Here is a 21497-nt window from a genome sequence, read left to right on the forward strand (position 1 = left end):
AAATATAACATCCAAAATATATCTTTAAAAAACATTAATCTAAGGAATAATAATTCTGTGACATGGTTTTTGTAATGGGCTGAGGCTTGAGTTGATGCACTGAGGTCCCAAGCACATGAGGCTAAATAGTAATTGGACCATACTCTATTAATATATAAGCTTGGAGAAAGAATGGCCCCCACCCACTCTTTGTGCAAGTCCTGATGTGTTGTATAGGAAATGACGATTTTGGTGGGTGGAGGCAGGGGAGTGGAAAAGGAAAGGGAAGAGAGGTTTTTGGGATTGCCATTGCCACGGTTGGCTCGGCTGGCGTCGCTCTCTCTTAGCTGGCTTCCTGTCGCAACTGCCTATCTTTGCTATCGCAATCTTTCTTGCCTATATTTGCTATTGCAATCTTTATTCACCTCTTCACTTCAATAAATATTGAAGATTTTTCCCTTAACCTGAATTCCTGACTCTGGCTGATTTTAAATACGCGGTCATTACAGGTTTTATCCAAAGTTTTTATGAAAAAATGTATGCTCAGGAATGATCATCAATCTCCTACTTCTACAGGAAAGATTTTAAACTATGCTTCAAGGAACTGCAGAATCTTAAGTAATTCACTCTAACAGTTCCTTGAAAGAAAAGGGTGATTACTGTAGATGCTCCAGGTGAAAAACCATTTACTAGCTCACTGGGCTAGTGCCAGTGGCCACCTAAGTAGGTGGTAATAGCTTTTCAATAGAAATGCTACCTTGAGTATCTAAATCACCAGTTCAAATCCTTTCAGCATATTGATCTATTACTTCTGTTTGCTGTACTTCTGCCACACAAAACGGGGAATGTGTGTTAAGTCTAGAGCTAGGATCTCACTTTCCTCCTGCCTCTCCTTAAAGAAGGTCTACACATAGTTATGAGCAGTTCACTAAGGCTGTCAAGATACTTGGAAGGGAGTGATCAGCAAAGGCCTTCATGTGGGACATGTACACCTTTTGGATCAATGGCTGTTTAATGAACGATTAATAGAATAAAACTTTATTCTTAAATGTTGCTGAATACGTGATTGCAAATGTAGTTCAAGAATACTGAGATAGCATGTGTTCACAGAATAGGGTATCCAAGGTAAGAGAATGGCAAAATGTACCCAGGTTTACCTTGTCCTTGAAAATTTATGACAAAAAAAAAATAATAATAATACACAGCAAAACAATTTAGAATGGGAATTTTTGGAAACTTCCAGTACATCCTTTAATAAAACTATTTTATACAGTTGGGTATCTCAAAACCAGAATTGGGTATGACTAATCTAAACACTCCTACCCTGATGCCAAAAATAAAAAATCCAATAGGGCTTCTCTTACCTTTCTAATAAGTTGTGGATTGCTTTGAAGAGCAGGGTCCTACATTCATAGGAAAGGCCATTCTCCCATAGTCCTTCCTCCACTACTATAAAACAAAACAAAACACAGACCAACTATTAAGCAGGACATCCAAATAAACAGAAAGAGGAAAATTTGAAAGAAATTCTTCTTTAATATGGTAATAATGGTCTTTTCCACATTCCTCATATAAATCTGACGTATATTACACAAAATAATACATACATGATTAAAATTTCATTTTAAAATTCACTTTTACACTTGACAAAGGGATAGGGGAAAATCTGTTCAAAGTATTACTTTTAATAACAAAACACGAGGAGAGAGAGGAGACAGTTGAGAGAGAATCTTTCTAAAGCTCTAAATGGAAAAAAGTTATGGTATTAAATTATTTTGGCTTCCTCCTAGAGATTTTATAAATTTTAAGAAATAGGTTGACAAATATTAATTGATTAAATTATGGTAGATTTAAAAATTCTCAAATCATCTTTACAATTCCTATGAATATAGAACAGTGACACTATAAAATTTAGAATCTCCTGACCACTGTATTACATACGTATTCGGGGTAAGATTCTATGAAGAGGAGAAATATGTTTTTAATTTGTTTGAGGAAAATTAGTGTACTGGTAATATTATTGTTAAGAGTCACTAAAATTTATTTCCACATGGAATCACTGAGATTATCTGATTCACTCTCTTCTGCATAGTCAAGGAAGGCAATTAATTCCAGGTAAGAGAATGCATTGATAGGAAAGACAAGACCAGAATATAGTTTTAGGCCAGGGCAATGACCATGCACTACTCAACTCTAAAATGGTGGTTGTAGCATAATAAAATGGTGGTTATTACTATAATAATTACCATTATAATATTATATTATAACAAATAATATAATAAATAAACCATAATGATGACTATTATTATTACTATACCACACAAGAAGAGAATGGAAGTAAATAAAATGGGGAACACACTATGTTAATCTCAAAATGTCATTTTAACTTTCTTCCTAAAGATAAAATGCGTAAAATAACCATGAGCAATGCATCTGGTTTGAAGGAGAATGATTAAGGGCCTTAAGATGAAAACACACATACTCTATTCCCAATCTCTTAAATTTGGCTTTGAGAAATTCACAGAATTACATCTTATAAAACTCATTTTCTTAATAGGAATTTAAAAGTTCCATAAGCAGCAATCTGTCAAGTTGTTTCATATCATTATTAATAATAGAATTATAAATAGAAAGTTGCCTTTGAGGTTCTATATTGAACTACATGTATAAAAGGTAATAAAGGAATCTAGCAGTCAGTGTCTTATGAATTCCTAACAAATGTATAAACAAGTACAAAATGCTCTAGAGCAAGAAGTCAATTTCCTTTTCTACAAATCATTATTTCAACTCAAGGTAGTTGGAAGAATAAAAACTACATTTACAGAGTAACCTCAATTTCCTCTCACTCTTTCTTATCTCAGGGAAAATAATAGAAGAGAACACAATATTATATAACTTGGAATAAAAATACAAGTTAAAAAGAGAAAGGTCTTTCCACTATATTATTGTATCCTCAAAAAATATCAAGATTTTTTTCTAATCAAATTAGTTCAAGAAATGTTTTAAATGCTTTAAACGTTAATTAGTCATGAGCTTTGCTCCTATAGGATCTAAGAAAGATCTAATATTCATTAAAACACATATCTGAAAACAGCAAGGATAAGTAACTTTTCAACACAATCTGCTGAATTCCCTGACTTTATTCAAATCTGAGTTAAAAACCCAACTTCTAACTTTCCTGGTCCTTCCTAATGCTTGCGACTTCCCCACTAAGCACCCACCTCCCATTTTCCCCACATGGATCTGGTATGTACAACTTTATTTTCAGGTGGTCTCCTGCATTGGAATCTCCTTGAGAGCAAAGATTATTTTTGCCTTTTTCTTTCTACATCCAGGTCTTGTCAGAATTCCTGTTACACAGCAGCTGCTTACTGATTTAAACGAAGTGCAAAACCCAAACAGAAAACAGGAATTGCCCTGAAGAGGTTTGTATTTTATAGGGGTATATGACCTAAACAAGAATAAGCCAATACATAGTGGAATCACAGTTGGGTGAAGCCATTGAAAAGATGTAGTGTGCACAAGAGGATTTCTGAAGAAGGCAATACATAGATTAGGTGTACTCAGAGGCAAGTTCTCTGGGGAAGAGAAGAGACATAGGGGACGACCCCTTGTGAAATGTTATAAGGATGCAAGGCAAACAACGGGTTTGTATAAAATTGACTATGTGTAAATATGTGTGAAATGAAACCAGAAATCCAAATGGCATGCGTATTTGTATTTCATCCTAGAGACAAAAATAAGGCATAAAAGATTTTTGAGAAGTAAGAAGATGTGGTCAGATCTGGCACAGTAGGTGTAGAACATTGGACGGGGGACTGGGTTTAAAGTCAAAAGAGCTAGATCCAAAATCTATTCCATGACTTGGGCACTTTAGTCAGCTGGGCTTAAGTTTCCTTATCTACAAAAGGATGTGTCTGCACAAAAAGTTTATAGCAGCCCTTTTTATGTTGGCAAGAACTGGAAAAACATGAATTGATGCTAAGTCAAGTGAGCAGAACCAGATCATTGTAGAGGGAAACAAGATTATGTGATGACCAGTTTTAAAGGATGTGACTCTTTTCAACAATGAGATGATTCAGACCACTTACAATAATATGGTCATGAAGAGAGCCATCTACACCTAGACAAAGTACTATGGGAACTGAGGGTGGATCACAACATAGCATTTTCACCTATTTTTTGTTGTTGCTTGCTTTTAGTTTTCTTTCTCATTTTTTGTCCTTTTGATCTGATTTTTCTTGCAGAATGATATTTGTGGAAATATATATAAAAGAATTACACATGTTTTAAGATATTGGATTACTCACTGTCTAGGAGAGGGGAGGGGAAGGGAAAATTTTGGAACACAAAGTTTTGCGAAGATAAATATTGGAAACTATCTTTGCATATGTTTTGAAAATAAAAATTATTTTCAAAAATAAAAAGATATGTCTAAACCAGCCAGCTTTTAAAGTTCCTTCATCTTTATTATAGGAAGATCAGTTTGAATGCTATCAAGAAGATGAATTAAAAAGGGGAAGGATTAAATAATAGACAACTATAACAACCTAGGCAAGAAGGGATAAGACCTGAAGTAGGATCAATATATGGAATATGCTAGGTACATAACTAAACGTTTGTCAGCTGACTCAAAAAAAAAAAAAAAAAAAAGCAGGAGAGGGAACAAAGTGTTAAAGATATAGGAACAGGATGAACAAAAGATTATTGGGTAGTCTATTCCATTTAAGTGGTGTTTTGTTTTGTTTTTTTACAAGGGACTGAGTAGTAGACATGAAGTAAAGGGCATAGTTACACCCAAGGAGTTTGTGAAAGTTAGAACAGATATAGGCTAGCTTGAGAAATTAGTCATAGGAAGTATTTGGTCTTTGTTGTTTAATGGATGGGGGAAAACTAAGCATATCTGTAAGGGATACTAGCAAAGCAGTGAATAAGGTGTTAACTGAAGATGAAAAAGAGGAACGGAAAAAGTCCACTTCTTTGGCAGAGGCAGAAACAAAAAAGAGAATTAGGGACAATGAAAAAGGATTTGGAGGGATGGAGTGAGAGCAAAGGAAAGTAAAAGGATAAGTACTCTTGGAAAGTTCTAAGAACAAGATGGATGTTTGTAGTATCTGCTAAGGAAAATATGAAGAGAGAACAAATCAAGGAAGGAAAAATAATTAATGTGCCAAGATTCAAGTAAGTTTAGATAACAAATTTGTAATGATCCCAAACAAGCTGAACATTGATATAAACTGATCTAAACTCTATTTGAATACCTTTAAAGTGTTAATTTGAAATCAAATGAATATAACTTCAAGCATACACACCATTTCTTAAATCCAAAAAACAAGTAGAACCAACAAAATAGAAGGATAGAAGTTGTATGCTCATTCATAAAAGAAACATCAGGAAGGAACAACAAAAATACAGAACAAATTCAGTTAAATAAAACAATACTAGGTAAATTTAATTGTTGGGGAGAAGGCGGCGTGTTTCTTAGGAGTCAGAGTTAAGGTCTGGTTTCTGACATATAATAGTATATATACTAGGACAGTGAGTTATAGATAAGTGGAGGTTCTGCAAAGGTTTTCCAGAAAAGATTTCGCCCATCTATAAAATCATAGGTCTGGGCCCAAAATAAACACAATATATGTTATTCTTCAAGAAATCATTGCATTTAAAAATCTAAACAACATACTCACAAATAAATCTTAAATTATATTGCCTAAATAATTTATCTTATTATTACTAAAGGAATATACACAATTTTCCGTTTCAGGCAAAATAAATCTGACAAAATTTAGGAGAAGAATGTATAACATAAAGGAAAACATACTTTTAAAACCCTTTATATGGTATTAGGCTCTTTAATAATTATGTTACAATTATTAATAAATATTATAATTTAGTACAGTAAAATGTCAATTATAATAGTTATCAACAGCATTATAATTACTAATGAGTCAATACACACCAGACCATACAATTTCATCAGCACATGAAACACCCTTTGCAGGAATAATAAGGGAAATATTCTTAGGATTAAAACATGATCTTGCCATAATTCTTGCTTTGTGTGTGTGTGTGTGTATGTGTGTGTGTATCACTTTATAGTCATATACGGGACATCTCTCCTTAACCATGTCTATGTTGTGTGCCTATATATATAGAAAGATATGTCTAGATAGATAAAAAATATAAATTAGATAGATCTTCTTTAGATAAACAAATGGACATCTATCTTCTTATCTATCTATACCTATCTCTATAGATCCTTTCCCAATTTCCCCAGTTGTTTATACCCATGTCATCTCTCTTTTTTTTTAATATAACCTGTTTTTACCTATGTACATGGTTTCTCACCCTGAGTAAAATGTAAGGTGCTTGAAAGAAGGGGCTGTCTCATATGTGTATGCCAAGGCCCTATATGGTTCCTGACAAACAACAGGTATTTAATAAATTATTTCTAGTTACCAAAGTATTTGTAAAAACCAGTTCACGGACCCCAAGTTACTGCCTTCAGTACTGGATTATAGGGTTCTTGAAAATGAGGAACATGGATGTCTCCAGAAAAAGTTTAGAAGTACATTTTACACAGAACAGAAGTTCAATAAATGTTTGATTGAATTGAATGACTGCACATTAAAGCATAAAACATTAAATAATCTCTCAGTAGATTTTGTATTATAAACATCAATTTTGGGTCCTAAATTTAAGTTCCATTCAGCAAACCTTAAGGGAAAAATATGAATGTTGTGAGTTGTTATGGTAGAGTCTGGGGAATTGAAAAAAAATAACTAAGACACAGAACACATCTTTAAGGAACTTAAAAGAGCTTTAAAGGCAATAAAATCTGGATAATAATATCACCCAAAACTGGACAACTTTTGAAGGGTACCATTCCGTTTGAAACTCTCATAATACAAAATATAATTGCAAAGGAGAAGTTGAAAGTGTTTGGAAAGATTGAACAGTACAACTATCATTTTCAGATTTTACTGCTTGGGATCATATCAGAGTGTTTGGGTTTTTTGTTTTGTTTTGTTTTGTTTGCTAGGTGTGGGAAGAATATAAAGTAATAGGATCCATAGTAGTTGAAATGGGGGAGGGGGGGGTTAGTGTTATATTTGTTCACAAAGTTAGAGAAGACTGGGAAGTTATATAGAGCAAAAGGAAGAAAGAAAAACTAGACTCTTAAGGCAAACTTCTCTTCGTATACATTTTCTGTTGTTATACTGAGCGTTTATTAAGCATTTACAAGTCATTTAACTTAAAGAGGAGCAAAAGCAAATTAAAACTGAATTAGGTCATTATCTGTACAATTAATTCCATGGCAACCCTGAAAAGGCACAAGATTCAGAATTTTAAATTCCTCTGTCACAGAGCCTATCACAAACCTCAGTTACAAACAGACTGCTCTCTCTTCTTGTGGATGATCACCTCCCAGAAAGTGGGGGGAAACACAAAAAAAGCTAACCACTGTCAAATTGTGAGCCATAAGGCACTTAGTAGACAAGTGTACATTTATTAATTTTTATGACATGATAAATAATAACTGGTAAGCACTATACAGATCGGCAGATAGCTTATATATTCTTTTCCTCCTACAGCCTCGAGATCACTGTGAGGGGTGGGGAAGGGAAGTGTCCATGCACAGGAGGCTTTCCCCAAGTCCATCAAAACCTTTTCTCTCAAGGTTCTTTCATCACCTTTTATCACAATTCAAATTTGCTTTTTTAAAAAAAATTTTACATCATCGAAATTACTATTATCTTCATTTCTAATTTGTGAGGTGGGAAGTCAAGTCCTGTCAAGTCAAAAAAGCATTTATTAAAGTGCCTAGCAAACAGGAAGGGGATTTTTAAAAAGGAGTAAGCAATCCTTGCTCTCAAGGAGCCAAGGCAGAATATTAAGCACCTACAATTAAGTTCTGGGAATACAAAGAATGGCAAAACACAATTTCTCTTCTCAAGGAGTTCACATTTTTAATACCAACAATTAATAACTAGAGATAATCTAAGAGGGAAGACACTAAGATTAAGGGGATTCTGGAAAGCCATCTGTAAGAAAGTAGGATTAAAGCTAGAAGAAAGCCAGGAAGCCCATCCAAGGAGGGGAGAGACTTCAAGACTTAGACTTCAAATGCTTAGAAGATAGAATGTCTTTCAAGGGACAAAAAAAGAGAACAAGGACATTGGATCACAGGTTCCATGGGTAAGGTCTAAGGGAACTGGAAAGATGGAAGAAGCAAGTTTATAAAAAAAAAAAAAAAAAAAAAAAAAAAAACTTTTAAAGATAAGCAAAGGATTTTAGATGTGCTCCTAGAGAGAATAAGGAGGAAAGGACGTCTTTCTAATGCTTCTCTTGCAGAATGGGCTAGATAGGAATGCCTAGGATCCTATTTCCTATGAGACAAGGAGACACAAGACATTTCTATCCTTTTAGTCATGGTCTACTACACAAAAGTCATCTTTAAAAAAAATTGCAAGTCAATATTGAAAGGGCTGTAGGAAGATACATTAATACACTTTTTGTCATGCTGTGGATTGGTCGACTGTTTAGATCTGAAATTAGAAGTATGCAACAAAGTGACTAAGCTTTTCATACTTTTATAGCAATACCATTAATAAGCTAATATGGAAGTCAAAGACAGATACAAAAATCCATGATACACTAAAACATAAAAGCACTCTGGGGACAAGTAATTAAAATACAGCAAATGCTCACCTAACAGAGGAATGGATGAAAAAGCTAAAATGTTTTAAAAATAAGTGGATATCACATGTTTTGTTTTGTTTTTTTAAATGAGAAATCTGGAAAATGCAGAGAAACAGAAAGATTTATACTAACTGACCAAAATGAAATCATTAGCATCCAAATATATGTACAGTCAAAAGATCCATTAAAGTGTATTGATAGTGAATAGCTGAAAAACTAACAACAGTTGCCAAAATAATCAAATAACCTTCCTCTCCATGGTAAACAGATTGGGAACAGCTAGGAATGAAATGTGTATACACAGTCAGATACAATTACTTTTTCAGATGCTTTTGCTTAATTGGTATTCTTTATCATAGGGGAGGATTCAATGGACAAGGCAGAGGGGTCAAAGAAAAAACTGTGTAAGTCTAAACTGGACAGAAGAAAAGAGCTGCTTGGCAATAGATGCTATGATTAAAGGTGATTCATAAGCTACTGATAAAGTTCTGAATAAATGTTTTACATTTAAAACCCATACCAAGTTTAAAAGAGCTGAGAGTTCTTAGCTACACTGTATGGAAGCCTGAGAGTTGACATTCCAATTACATATCCAATAATATATGTGAATTTGGTGTTGGAGTGAAAGGTGGGCTACATTAAGTAATGCCTAAATTGACTGGGAGGTAAGGAGAGTGGGTCAGATCAATATCCTAATTAAGGATAGTGTACAAATTTATTAAAAGACATCAACAAGAAAAAAGCCAAGAGCTTATCAATTGTACACATATATCAATAATAGCAAGCTATGACATAAAAATTCAAAAAATATAATTTCTACATAAAAAAACTAATTTTATTAATTATGGTTAGTAGATATTATGATAGTCACTTGGCTTTCTCTCATAAACAAAAGACAAATCATGGAGGTCAATCAACATTTATATACTCTTGGAAGAGGAGGTGCTCCCAACAGACAATAATCAACTCTGACTGGTAAAAATTAATGAGAATGAATATTATAATGTAAAGTGGGCTTATTCTAATGAGCTGCTGGAGAAGTGTTACTAGTGGTCAGAGACTCATCTCAAGCCAAACCACCCTTAATTTTAAAAAAAAAAATCTACCCACCACCTAAAGAACAATAGTAGGTTAAGAATTCAATCTAGATAACATGGTCTGAGCAGGATCAGAAATGTCCTGGAGAGAATAGGCTAAGAATGAAGAAACAGAAAAAAAAAAAAAAAAAAAAAAGCAACACCTGGATCATGTTAACTGGTGATTAAGAAAACAGAAACAAGCATTTCTCTCAAAAAGAGGACAACACCACAGTATTCTTTAAATCTTCTTTGCCCTTATTACTAGTAGAACCACTCAACTGTCAAACTTATCTCCCTACAATGCAGGTCTGTCCACATCAACCCAGAACACCCATATCCAATAAATTCTAGTGGCTCCCTATTCCACGAGCTTGGTGGTTCTTATATATATTTTCCAACTGTCTGCCCCTATTCCTGTAACTCTCCCATCAATAACTCCTTTTCTTAGCTTCCTCAGCCTCTTTCAAGTTTCAATTCAATCTTCTGCAAAAAAAAAAAAAAAAAAAAAAAAAATCTTTCTCTATTCTTCTTAATTATCCTTCTATAGTTATCCCCCAGTTATCCTATATAATTCTTATTTGTATATAGTATTTGCATGTTGTCTCTCTGAGCTCCTTAATGGCCTTGTTTTGTGCCTTTCTGCCTGGTACATCTACATAAATACTAGTTAAAAGGCAACCAAATCAAGGAGAACAAAGCTTTATATTATACCTGGCTACATATGAAGGAAAGAAAAATGTGGTCCTAAAGAAAATATCCTTAATGGTCATATAATGGTCAATAATAATTTTAAATTTTCTAGGAAATAATTTAAATGAGTTTAGGTAAGTTTAAATAAATACCACCGAGTTAAGAGAGATGGAATGTAGAATAAAGGATTTAAATGCGCAAAATATGGCTAAAAGTCCCCTAAATTTTTTTTCAAAAATCTTCCCAAAATTGTAATGCAACTTCTTTCAATACTGTATAACTTGCTTCCTTACAGAATTAATAAGGTTCTTTGAAAGAAAACCAAAAGGTTCAGGGAAAAAAGTCAACATGGCAAAATATCAAAGTGGCATATACTTCAATGGATTTATGTTTCCCAGCAGAGATCTTGGAAAGATAGCCATTCCAATTCAACAACTGAAACTGACACACTTTACTTGAAGTTTAAAAAAAGGTGAGGGGGAGGGGAGGATGAAACAAGAAAAGGGAGGGGCACCGGATTCAGAAACATTATAGAAAATTCAGCTCCATATGCTTTTAGAATTCAGGTCACACTGCCGAATGCAGTTTAAAAGTGGAATTACTTTCAAAGAATACATATTTCCTCTGAGCTATGTTACATATTTCCTTTTAATGTATCATATTGCAGCAACAGCTGAAATGAACGTCTAGACATCAAAAAACACTCCTTTCTCCCACCTACTGATTTTTTACCTCAGGCATCAAAACTAATGAAACCTATTATCCTGAACACTGAATTCAGTAACCACATTGGCCACTGCAAATATATAAGAAGGGGTAAAAACTCTCAGGGATAGGACTACTTATTCAGCCATTTAAAATGACTGAGAATCACTTTTTTTTTTTTTTTTTTTTTTTTTTTGCTGCACACTGCAAAAATACTGACAGATTAAAGCAAGGCACAGGGGACAAGGAAGATTACAATGTCAAGCAGGTAAAGACAGGTCCCTATTGGAAATGGGTTCCAAGTTTATTATTTCTCCTTTGTGTTCCTACCAAAATTTTAAATCTCTCCTTGTAATGTATATTTAAAAGACTATATGATGTCAACATAGCTCCACATTAAAATGAAATTTTATTACTAGAACAATTGCCATTGTAATTTTAATAATGTATATTTTCTTAATACCTCAAAGCTCAGGTTTTTGTTTTTGTTTTTCCTTAAAAAGTGACTTCCTGGGGGCAGCTAGGTGGAGCAGTGGATAGAGTACTAGTCCTGAAGTCAGGAGTATCTGACTTCAAATTTGTTCTCAAACACTTAATACTTCCCAGCTGTGTGACCTCGGGCAAGTCACAACTCCAATTGCCCCAGCAAAAATAAATAAATGAATAAATGAAAATAAAAATAAAAAAATGACTTTCAAAAAAGTACCAAAGCAATGTTATGCTGAATCAATTCTGAAAAAATTCTTTGACTCTCATTGAAAAACCAATTATATACAGAACTATTGATCAGGATCAGGCTGCCATTTATCACACTGTAAAATCTGTATTTAACCTCATTAACAACTAAATGGACTTATTACTTCTACCAAATTCAACCCATTTAGTGCTTTAATATCCTACTATGGCTAGTGGGTAGAGGCAATTTGGTGTTATTGGCATTACTTACAAAATCTGTGTGGAAAATGGATTTTAACTTTCCCCATGTCGATGCATCAATCAACCAGGAGTGAGAAGAAGAGATACACATCAAAATGCTCCATTTGTTTTGACCTATTTGCAGCTATAAGTGATTTGGAGTACTGATAATATTCAGCACACACAGAAGCACAGTTGCAGTTCACAATTTTAACAGCATAATGTCTTTTTAAGGTATCTTTAACAGCATGAGTCCTCTGTTAGATAGAGGATAATCAGAATTTTAATGAAGGTTTCCACACAGCAATGAAACAGTTCAGACATGACCCAAGTTATCATTTTAGTGGAACACAGTTCTCACAGAAAGCCAGTAAACTTTAAATTGAAGAAGGCAATAAAAACAGGTCACTTTTGGATAAATTGAACAAGACCTTCAAAAGATAATTGCCATTGACATATTGCTATATTACTTTTAAGAGCTGCATTGTTTAAAAAAATGTTTTTAATACATTTATCAATGACTTCTGAAAATGTGAAGGGCCACTACTTTCTAAATAATAAATAATGAACTATTTCACCTTTAATACTACTGATGAGGATCAGTTCAACCTTATAGTCCCACCACTCTGTGGAGGTTTCTAGTTGTCTCACCTTGCTGTGTATAGTCAGAAATCCAAGATGTTTCAAAGCCAGGTTGTTAAATTCCCCCTATCAATCTGTCCATGGCCCATGCCATCTTTGTTGAATCCCTTTTGTCTTTGAAGTCTTTGATGTCTTTCTTCTTATTCTTCTTATGGTGTTTTTCTCCCTGTTGTAGCTAACTCTTCCAGGGTGGTAAATCCCTTTTAGGATTTAATCTGCTAGTCAATGGTGTACTCACGCCTCCTGGAGTACTTCCTTTCTCCTGGTTAACTGGAACTTCCACTTGGGAACTTGTTCTTTCTATCATTAATTGTTAAGAAAATTCTAAGTTCAAATTTGAAACAGACATTTACTAGCTTTGTGATGGTCAGCAAAAACTCTAAACCTGTTTCCCTCCATTACCTCAATGGGAACAATAATAGCACCTAGCTCCCTGGGATGTCAGAATAGTGTCTGACACACAGTAGATGGTATCATTCCCACAATAAATTAAACACAGACAATCTGATATTGATTTTAATGACATAACATTTTGGCATTTGATAATTATGTTCTTCTCTCCTGCCCTGCTCCCCCCCCCCCCAAAAAAAAAAAAAAAAATCTGGTTTCCCTCTATCTTTATGTTAAAAGACACTTATTTTTAAATCACTTTTTAAAATGGCAAGCAGTGTGGTACAAAAATTCTGACAGGGCAAAGAACCCCAATTGCCTTTTCTTCTTAATCTCCAACAGTTGTCTCGTCACTATCATTACAGTGAGTAATCTCCGCAGCTGTAAGGTTTTGAAATGCAGCTGTCTCATTAGCATGCTCTCCTGCCCGCCTCGACAGCCCAGCATTTCTAGGCTAACTACAATAGTCTTAAAGAGCATTTTATAGGAGGCTTAGCCTGGCTGAGGGCACTCTGCAGCATGACTGAGAGAACATGGAAACACGATTCATTAGACATGCCTAGAGTGATAACAATGGAGCGGCTTCTTGCTGCCTTTCATTTCTTCCATGGAGCTGAGAGGAATGCATTCTCCTTACACAACAAGCACATTTAGGGACAGGAAAAAAAAAATCTGTAATCACCTTTGATTAAGAGACAGCATCTTTTTCCTATGTAAGCCACCAGCCAAATTGACGTTGTAATTATTTTTCAACTGTCAGGTTAAAATAGCAAATGTAGCCAAAAAAAAACAAAAACCAAAACAAAAAAAAACACCTGCAAGAACAGGGAAATCTGGCTGCAAAGGCCTCCAGGCAGGCTCTGAGCCATGCTTTGGACACCTACTGCCCACTATGACTTAGCCCTTAAATTCCATCTGGATATTATTTGGAAATGTATTTGAAGAATATGTCTAAGGCTCCATGGTTCAATTAAGCCCTAGAGGAGTTCACATTTAGGTAGTCCTTTAAGAGACACAAAGCATTATTCAGTCATCTTAGTCTATGAGATAATGCTGGGATTATCCCCATTTTAGAGATGTGCAGACAGCAATGGCACTGTTGGAAAATCTCAGAGATAGGATTAAAACCCAAGCCTTGATTTTGGGGGGAGGGCGGGAGAGGAGAAGAGATATGAAGGGAAAAGAAAAATAGGAGAGGGAAGATAAGGAGAAGGGGTGGGAGAGAAGAGAGAACTTGCCTTTTTCAAAAAAAAAAAAAAAAGTCCAGGATTACTAAAGTCTCAAGTCTTAGATTATTTTTATTAACACTTTCCCTCAAACTCTTATACCATTAAGTTTACTCTATAGATTTTTCAACAAAAGTGCTTTTTATCTCTTCTCTAAGAGTATTATTAAGAACCCATTTCCAATGCAAATTTATGTTTGCCTATATATAGATACAGATATATGTTTTCCAAAAGGCAGAAAATCTGCTTTCTATTTTAAATTACTTGCTATTTTATTCAGAGAAAATGTGGTTTTGATTAAAAACAGGAATGTTAAACAATACTTATTTTGTACCTTCCCATGCTTTCACCCAACTTCTGGCAATTTTGACTAGCAAAGTTATGTGTTATAATGTAAATAAACTTCATTTATATTTGAAATCAAGCCATAAACCTCATTACACAGTCAATATCTAGTCAATTTTCTTAGAAGCTCCTTTCCATACATTTCTTGTCCAGTTCCCAGTGTGTGGTAGTTGCTTATATGTGTTATTTAGATTATAAAGTTTGAGAGACAACTGGGAATTTATATAAAAGTATGGAACCATCGATTTAATAAATAAATAATGTTTATTACTATAGCTTATACAGAAGTTTAGAAAATATTTTTCAAAAATAATGGAATCCTGTCATTTTAAAATTAAGTGACTACAGCTTTTTCTTTACCTTTTGCACTGGAAGAATGCACTTTAGAACTTTTAAATCCAGAAGGAATCCTCATACAACAATGCACATAACAACTTTCACACAATCAGATTAGTTCAAACATTTCGAAACTACTCCAAGACCAAAAGATGTTACCAATCACAGCATGGTGGGGAGGAAGGGCAGGAGGGGGAAGAGTGTCAGCCCTGACAACCACACAGGAAAAATCAGCCTCTCTTCCATGTATCCAATAGGTAAGCACCTGGCATAAAGGAGGTGCTTCAGGGCATGGATGGTTCTAATGGTTTTATTAGCAAAGGATATTTGAAGAGGAGATAGAATAGTCATCATTTGGGGGTGGATGGAAGGAGTTCACAGGATAGTTTCAAAACAACATTAAGTTAGACTTTGACCATTTATCACTTGGTGAATGATTTATACTGATATTCTATATTTTAGAAATGAGACCTTTATGAGAAACACTGGCTATAAAGATTTTTTCCCAGCTTTGTATTTTCCTTTTAATTTTGTTTCTGCAAAACCTTTTTTCATTTAATGTAATCAAATTTTGCCTTTCATAATGTTCTCTAGTTTTTCTTTGGTCATAAATTCCTCCCTTTTTCAAAGATATGATAAATTATTCCTTGATATAATTTATATATAATATTATATATAATGTTATGTCCATGATGCACTACTATCCAAAAATTGCAGTAAAAATCAGTTCCTAATTTACAAACCCATCCTCCCAAAGAACCCAAGCATAACTAGCTTTGTGCATGCATGCATTCACACGCGCACATACACACACACACACACACACACACACACACACACACACACACATATCCATATTCATATGGATATATATCTTTCCCTTCCTTACAGCTCTAAGGGAGGAGTTCTGAAGCAAAAAAGGGCAACTTTTATATAACTAGCTGAGTGACACTGGGAAGACACAACCTCTCTAGATTTCTGTCTCCTCATATTTAGGAGGTTGAGTTAAATGATCATTCCAGTCTCTTCCCATGTTTACTTTCAGTCATCTGTGAAACTAACTCCTGCCCTGACAGCTAGTTCAAAAAAAAAATACCAATTTAAGAAATTTAAGAGAATGTGTAGAACGTTGTTCAGTCTTCTGACGTGTCCAACTCTTCATGACCTCATTTGGGGTCTTCTTGGGAAAGATATTGAAGGGGTTTGTCATTTTTTTTTCTCCAGCTCAAACGAAAACAGAGGTAAATAGAGTGAAGTGATTTTCCCAGAGTCACACAGTTAGTAGGTCTCTTGAGGCTGAATATGAACTGGCTTCATGCCCAGCAAGCACTCTATTCACTGCAACAAATGACAACAAATGATATGGTGATAGTCCAACCTAATGCAAAATTCTTCCTTCTTTTCATGAAATAATACAGTTAAACTTTATTTTCATTTAAATATATATGAGAACTTTTTATCTTTAACCTCTTGGAGAATGGGGGTGGGGGTGCTATAATGTCTAAAAATGAACTTTCTGGGTCAAACATCATGAACATTTTAGTCACTTTCTTTGTATAATTCTGAATTATTCTGTGTGAGGGAATTTGGATGGGGGATTAATTTCTACAGTTATAAAATTGAATTGGAGAAATGAAATTTAACTAGAAAAATAACATTAAACCCAAGAAATAGACATTAGGAAGTAGTACAAAGAAATAAAAGAACATAATCAGGGTGGAGAATTCAAATAAGAATCAGGAGAAGCACCTCTGATGGGAGGGGGGAAGGGAGAAAGGGGGAAAGAAGGTGCAGATGTAATGATTTGATCAGAGGAAGAGATAGATTCACCTAGAGGAATTAAACTATTCAGATCGGATAGTACTCAGTACCACTTCCAAACAAGGTGAATTCCAAGGGAAAAGTAACAATGAAATAAGGGAAGGATATTCACTATCCTAATAGGTTGTAACCTCTGGTACTCAGCCAATGGGGGCATCAAGGGAGAGACTTGTGGTTCACCATCCCTCCAAAATCTAATGGAGTTATTTCTCATACTTTCCAGGAGGATTGGACCAATTTACAGGGTTAGCAACAGTTTGTCTCTCTTTCCACATCTTTCAACACAGACTACTGAAAAATTTTATCATCTCCTCTACACATCTTGCATGTCATGCTTTTAAAGATAAATCATATAAAGATTATTTTCCTATCTCCAATCAACACTCACTGAAATTATATATATAAATTCACAAATTTTTCAAGGGTAAGTAACTTGGACAGATTCTGTACATGTCCTCCAGTGAGATCATGAAATCATTCAAGAGTAGGGTAAGTCAGGTTTTTGGTAATTTAGCTATGGAGTATAACTACAATTTAATAACACTGTTTCTATGGAAGAAAAGTATTTTGAGTTCCAAACAACTGAGTTTAAGTAAGCTTTTGAAATACAACCATTTCACAAAGTGCAGACTATTGTACTAACAATTTAGTATCCATCTGATAAAAGCTGCTAGACTTCAGAACTATAGCTTATAATTCCCTTAAATTATATCTGAAATGAAAAATAGTAGTTCAGCCCATTTGAGTTATATAAAATTACATCTGTTTCCTAAATGTGAATTCTTGATAAATAACTTTCTTGGGTTCTTGCATGTATATTCTGGCAGGAAGACTCTGAAATGACAAAGTTTTACTCACTGAAATTTTAAGGATCTATGAGTTCATCTAGGCATGGGAGCTCCACCTAACACAGGTATCTAGCCCTTTATACCTTTATAAATTGTAATAATAAAACTGCCTCTCTGGGAGAAGAAGGGAGGAGAGTGAGGGAGGGATGAACAGTTTGGCATCTACAGAATATCAGTGATTTCCCTAGCCCCCACGCAAAAACATTGGCAAGAAGACAGAGCAAAATCTCTCTAGTATCATGAGTGTCTTTTTCTGATTGACCTGACATTCTGTCATGATAATCCTGACATGGTAGACATTTTAATGAAGGAGATTGGATCATTTTGGCTCCTCCCTACCTCCTCCTTAGTAGACAGGAGTAATCCTCAAGTAATAGTATTAGTCTGCAGACTTGGATATAAGGTTAATTAATCCCCTTAGAATGAATCAACTTGAATTTGAATTAAGTAGGTAGTGGAGAGATTACAAAGGTAGACAATAAGGGGAATCCATAGCAGAGGTAATTATGACAAAATCTTGACATGTAGGCCATGGGATGTAGTGAGAGAATAAAATCACAAAGGTAAGAAGTTTGTACTTTCAAGTATTAAACCCATGTCGACCTGATCAAGTTTTAAAAATACAATTAAAATCAATTTTCAATTTTGCAACTTCTAAGTCTCACCTTATGGTCACACAAGAGGAGTTGAGAGAACTCATTTATTGATAATGGCTAACCTTACCAATACATGTTTTCACTAACTTAATTTCAATTTCAACAATAGCCACCATAACCTCTATAATCTCTTTCACTAAATCAGTCTTTGTGGAAAGGAACTGCATAAAATATGCATAACATTAATCTAAACTGAGAAATATTCTACAAAGGTGGTTTAGGAAATCAGCTTTTAAAAAGAGCAGTATTCCCAAATGGTGCTTTATTCTTGATGAGAACGAAAATGACAACACTATGTTAGAGTTGACCTATAATGTGTCCAACTATGGCTGATCAGATTAATACAAGCAACTAATGCTCTTTATAGATTGTCTCTGAATATCTGCAGCAGCTTTTCTTAATTTTGCACATCTCCAGTTTCTTCGGAGCTAATTCAATTCTGTTTTGTTTATGGAGCACAGCACCTTCTCTGATAAGGGCACACCATGCTGGGTGGCCTTGTGTCAGCTTTTTTTTCCATGTCATACAATTAATTCTAAAGTTCTTAAAGAGAAACCTTGTCCTGGTATCACTTTTTCTGACCATTTTGGGAGCAATTGCCCTATGCTACTTTTTCATAAAATAGTCCTTTTGGCAAGCAGACATTTGGCATTTGAATAATGTGGCCAGCTGAGTTGTGCTCTCTACAGTAGTGTTGGAATGCTTGGCAATTTAGTTTGAGAAAGGATCTCAGTGTCTGATATCTCTTGCTAGGTTGTCTTCCTATAATCTTTCTAAGACAATTCAGATGGAAGAGATTCAGTTTCTTTGCATGGTGCAAAGTAATTAAGGGAATGTTTATAGAACAATTTAGCTCCTTTAACAAAACTCCTTTACACTGAAAGGATTTATAACTGGGAAATTTGGAAGTATTTATAAAAATAACCATAATGAAATATTAGATTAAGAAAGGCAAAAACAGAATAGGGAAATTTCAAGGAAAAAATAGATAGTATCTCTCTAATACTGTAGAGTCAGATTTCACGGAGAGGGCAGTATTTTAGTTATGTCTGGGAGAATGGAGGCGTTTTCACCATATAAAGATAATGGATGTAGAACAACATTTTTAAATACAAATAATGATAGTTTTTATGAAGGTGAACATATGTGGAGTATTTTTTTTAAGTGAGTAGGCTAGTTTGGCCACAATTAATATATTAGAAAATAGATAAGGAGGGAAAGGTAGAGTGAAACCAAACTATTGAAGTAATCCTTAAATGCCAAATTAAGGAGTTTAGCCTTTATGTAAAAAAGCAGTGAAATTTTGATTAGAGAAATTTAGTGCTGTAGGCTAGGATTGACCATTATAATTAAAATTCTGGACTGCTTTGGGGAAAAATTAAATACATACAATGCAGCAAGCAGCAAAAAAGGAAGCTCCTAATAACATTTTTTTTTGTACTCATGCCATGTCAATGGCCAAAACCGATCCAATTAAACTTTGAGGGTAGTTACAAAATCTTTGAAGGGAAAACTGGACTTATCTATCTGGATGGGGCAGAAGGATATTATTCTTATCTCATCGGTGAATAAATCTAATATTATAAACATTACTCTGACAATTAATGCAGGGTAAAATGGAAAAAGAAAAATTACAGCAATAAGTGTCAAAAGTTGTGAGCCTAGGCGGCTGGGAATATTATATAGTGCCCTCAATGGTGAAAGAAAAGGTTACAAAGGGCAAAGATTTTGGGAGAATAATAATAATAAAGTTTTGTCCATATGGGCATACTCTATATCTATCTATGAGATATTTAGTTTGAGATTCCAATAGTCCATTGAAGGTTTTGAAACCGGAGGTCAGCAGAGAAGGATACAGACATAGAATCATACATAGAAATAACTGAGATCACCAAGTAAAATAATATAAAAAATACAGGGTAGTATAGGACAAAACCTGGGAATGAGGGGAGGAGATGGATCGCACTATCATTGGGCCTGAAGCAGATAAAGCCTCAGCAAAAGAAGGTAAGAAAAGAAACAGGAGAGTAGTATCACAAAAACCTAAAGAAAAAAAGAAGGATCAAGAAAAACTGATAGTGCCAAAGTCTGCAAAGAGGTCAAGGAAGAGGAGGATTAAGAAGAGATCTTTGGAGAAAGAGCAGTTTCATTTGAATTATGTAAACCAAAAGCCAGGCAACAGAAGGAAGGGAGGTGGAGCCATCAATTGCAGACAGTGTTTTAAGGAGTTTAGCCAAGAAAGGGGAAGATGCAGGACAATAGTTAACAGGCATATAATGATAAATTGATGAGTTTTTGAAAATGGGCAATCAGGGAAGCAGCCAATAGTCAAAGAAAGACTGAAGGGTAGGAAGGGCCTGCCTTGCCCAGGCTGAACAAATCTCAGAGATGGGTCTGCCCTACCCAACTATCAAGCTGCTAGCAGACACCATTTCAGCCACTTATGTGTCCTCAGGGTCAGTCTGGCACCTTCCATGCCATTTCCTCCTCTAACTCCTTTAGCTATCCAGTCACACATTTCCCTGGGACATTTTATTGTGGACTTGTTTAGCACACTTCCAGCTTAACCCACTAATTCTGAATATCTTTGTCATAGTTCAAACCCCTTCCTCCATCTTTCACTAACAAATTTTTGATATCCATTTTCCTCAATGCACACCCTCCAACTTTCTTGCTTTTAAAGCTACCCAACCTTCCACTGTGCTTTCTGAAATGTTTGTTCCATAAGCAACAAGTTGAATTTCATCTTAAATCTTTTCCTTTAACGTATCTTATCTCTTCTGGCTCTAAGATGTGCCTCCCTCCAGATGATACAATTTATACCTCGCCAAGAGTGGTTACAATTGTACAAATTCACCCATTCTCATTGGTCATGATCCTTATTACTAAATGCCACCTGCAGGCTTCCTCTCCCTTGGCCACCACCATTCAATTTCTCCTCTTCTTTGAAGTTCATTCAATTCATATTTATTACCAATAAGCTTTTCTGATATTTTTACCTTGCCTCTGAGACTATCCCACATTTCTCTTGTATATTTCTTATTAGTATATTGTTTGCATGTTGCCTTCTCTATGAGACTGTGAACAACTTGAGAGCAAGAGATGATTTTTGTCTTTCTACTTTGTAGTCTTAGTGCATAGTAAGTAGGTGCTTTTAAAAAT

At 34.7% G+C, this 21497-nt stretch overlaps 1 protein-coding gene across 1 annotated transcript in view; it reads right to left on the minus strand.

Annotated features, from left to right (window-relative positions):
• The window catches only part of MED13L (mediator complex subunit 13L), a 332823-nt gene that overhangs the window by 145831 nt on the left and 165495 nt on the right, over nt 1-21497 (minus strand). Inside the window, exon 3 of the mRNA XM_051976088.1 lies at nt 1344-1428. Within this exon, the coding sequence (XP_051832048.1) occupies nt 1344-1428 (85 nt within the window). The remainder of the gene's footprint in view (nt 1-1343; nt 1429-21497) is intronic.

Source organism: Antechinus flavipes, chromosome 1 (genome assembly GCF_016432865.1).
Source record: "Antechinus flavipes isolate AdamAnt ecotype Samford, QLD, Australia chromosome 1, AdamAnt_v2, whole genome shotgun sequence".
Lineage (NCBI taxonomy): Eukaryota > Metazoa > Chordata > Mammalia > Dasyuromorphia > Dasyuridae > Antechinus > Antechinus flavipes.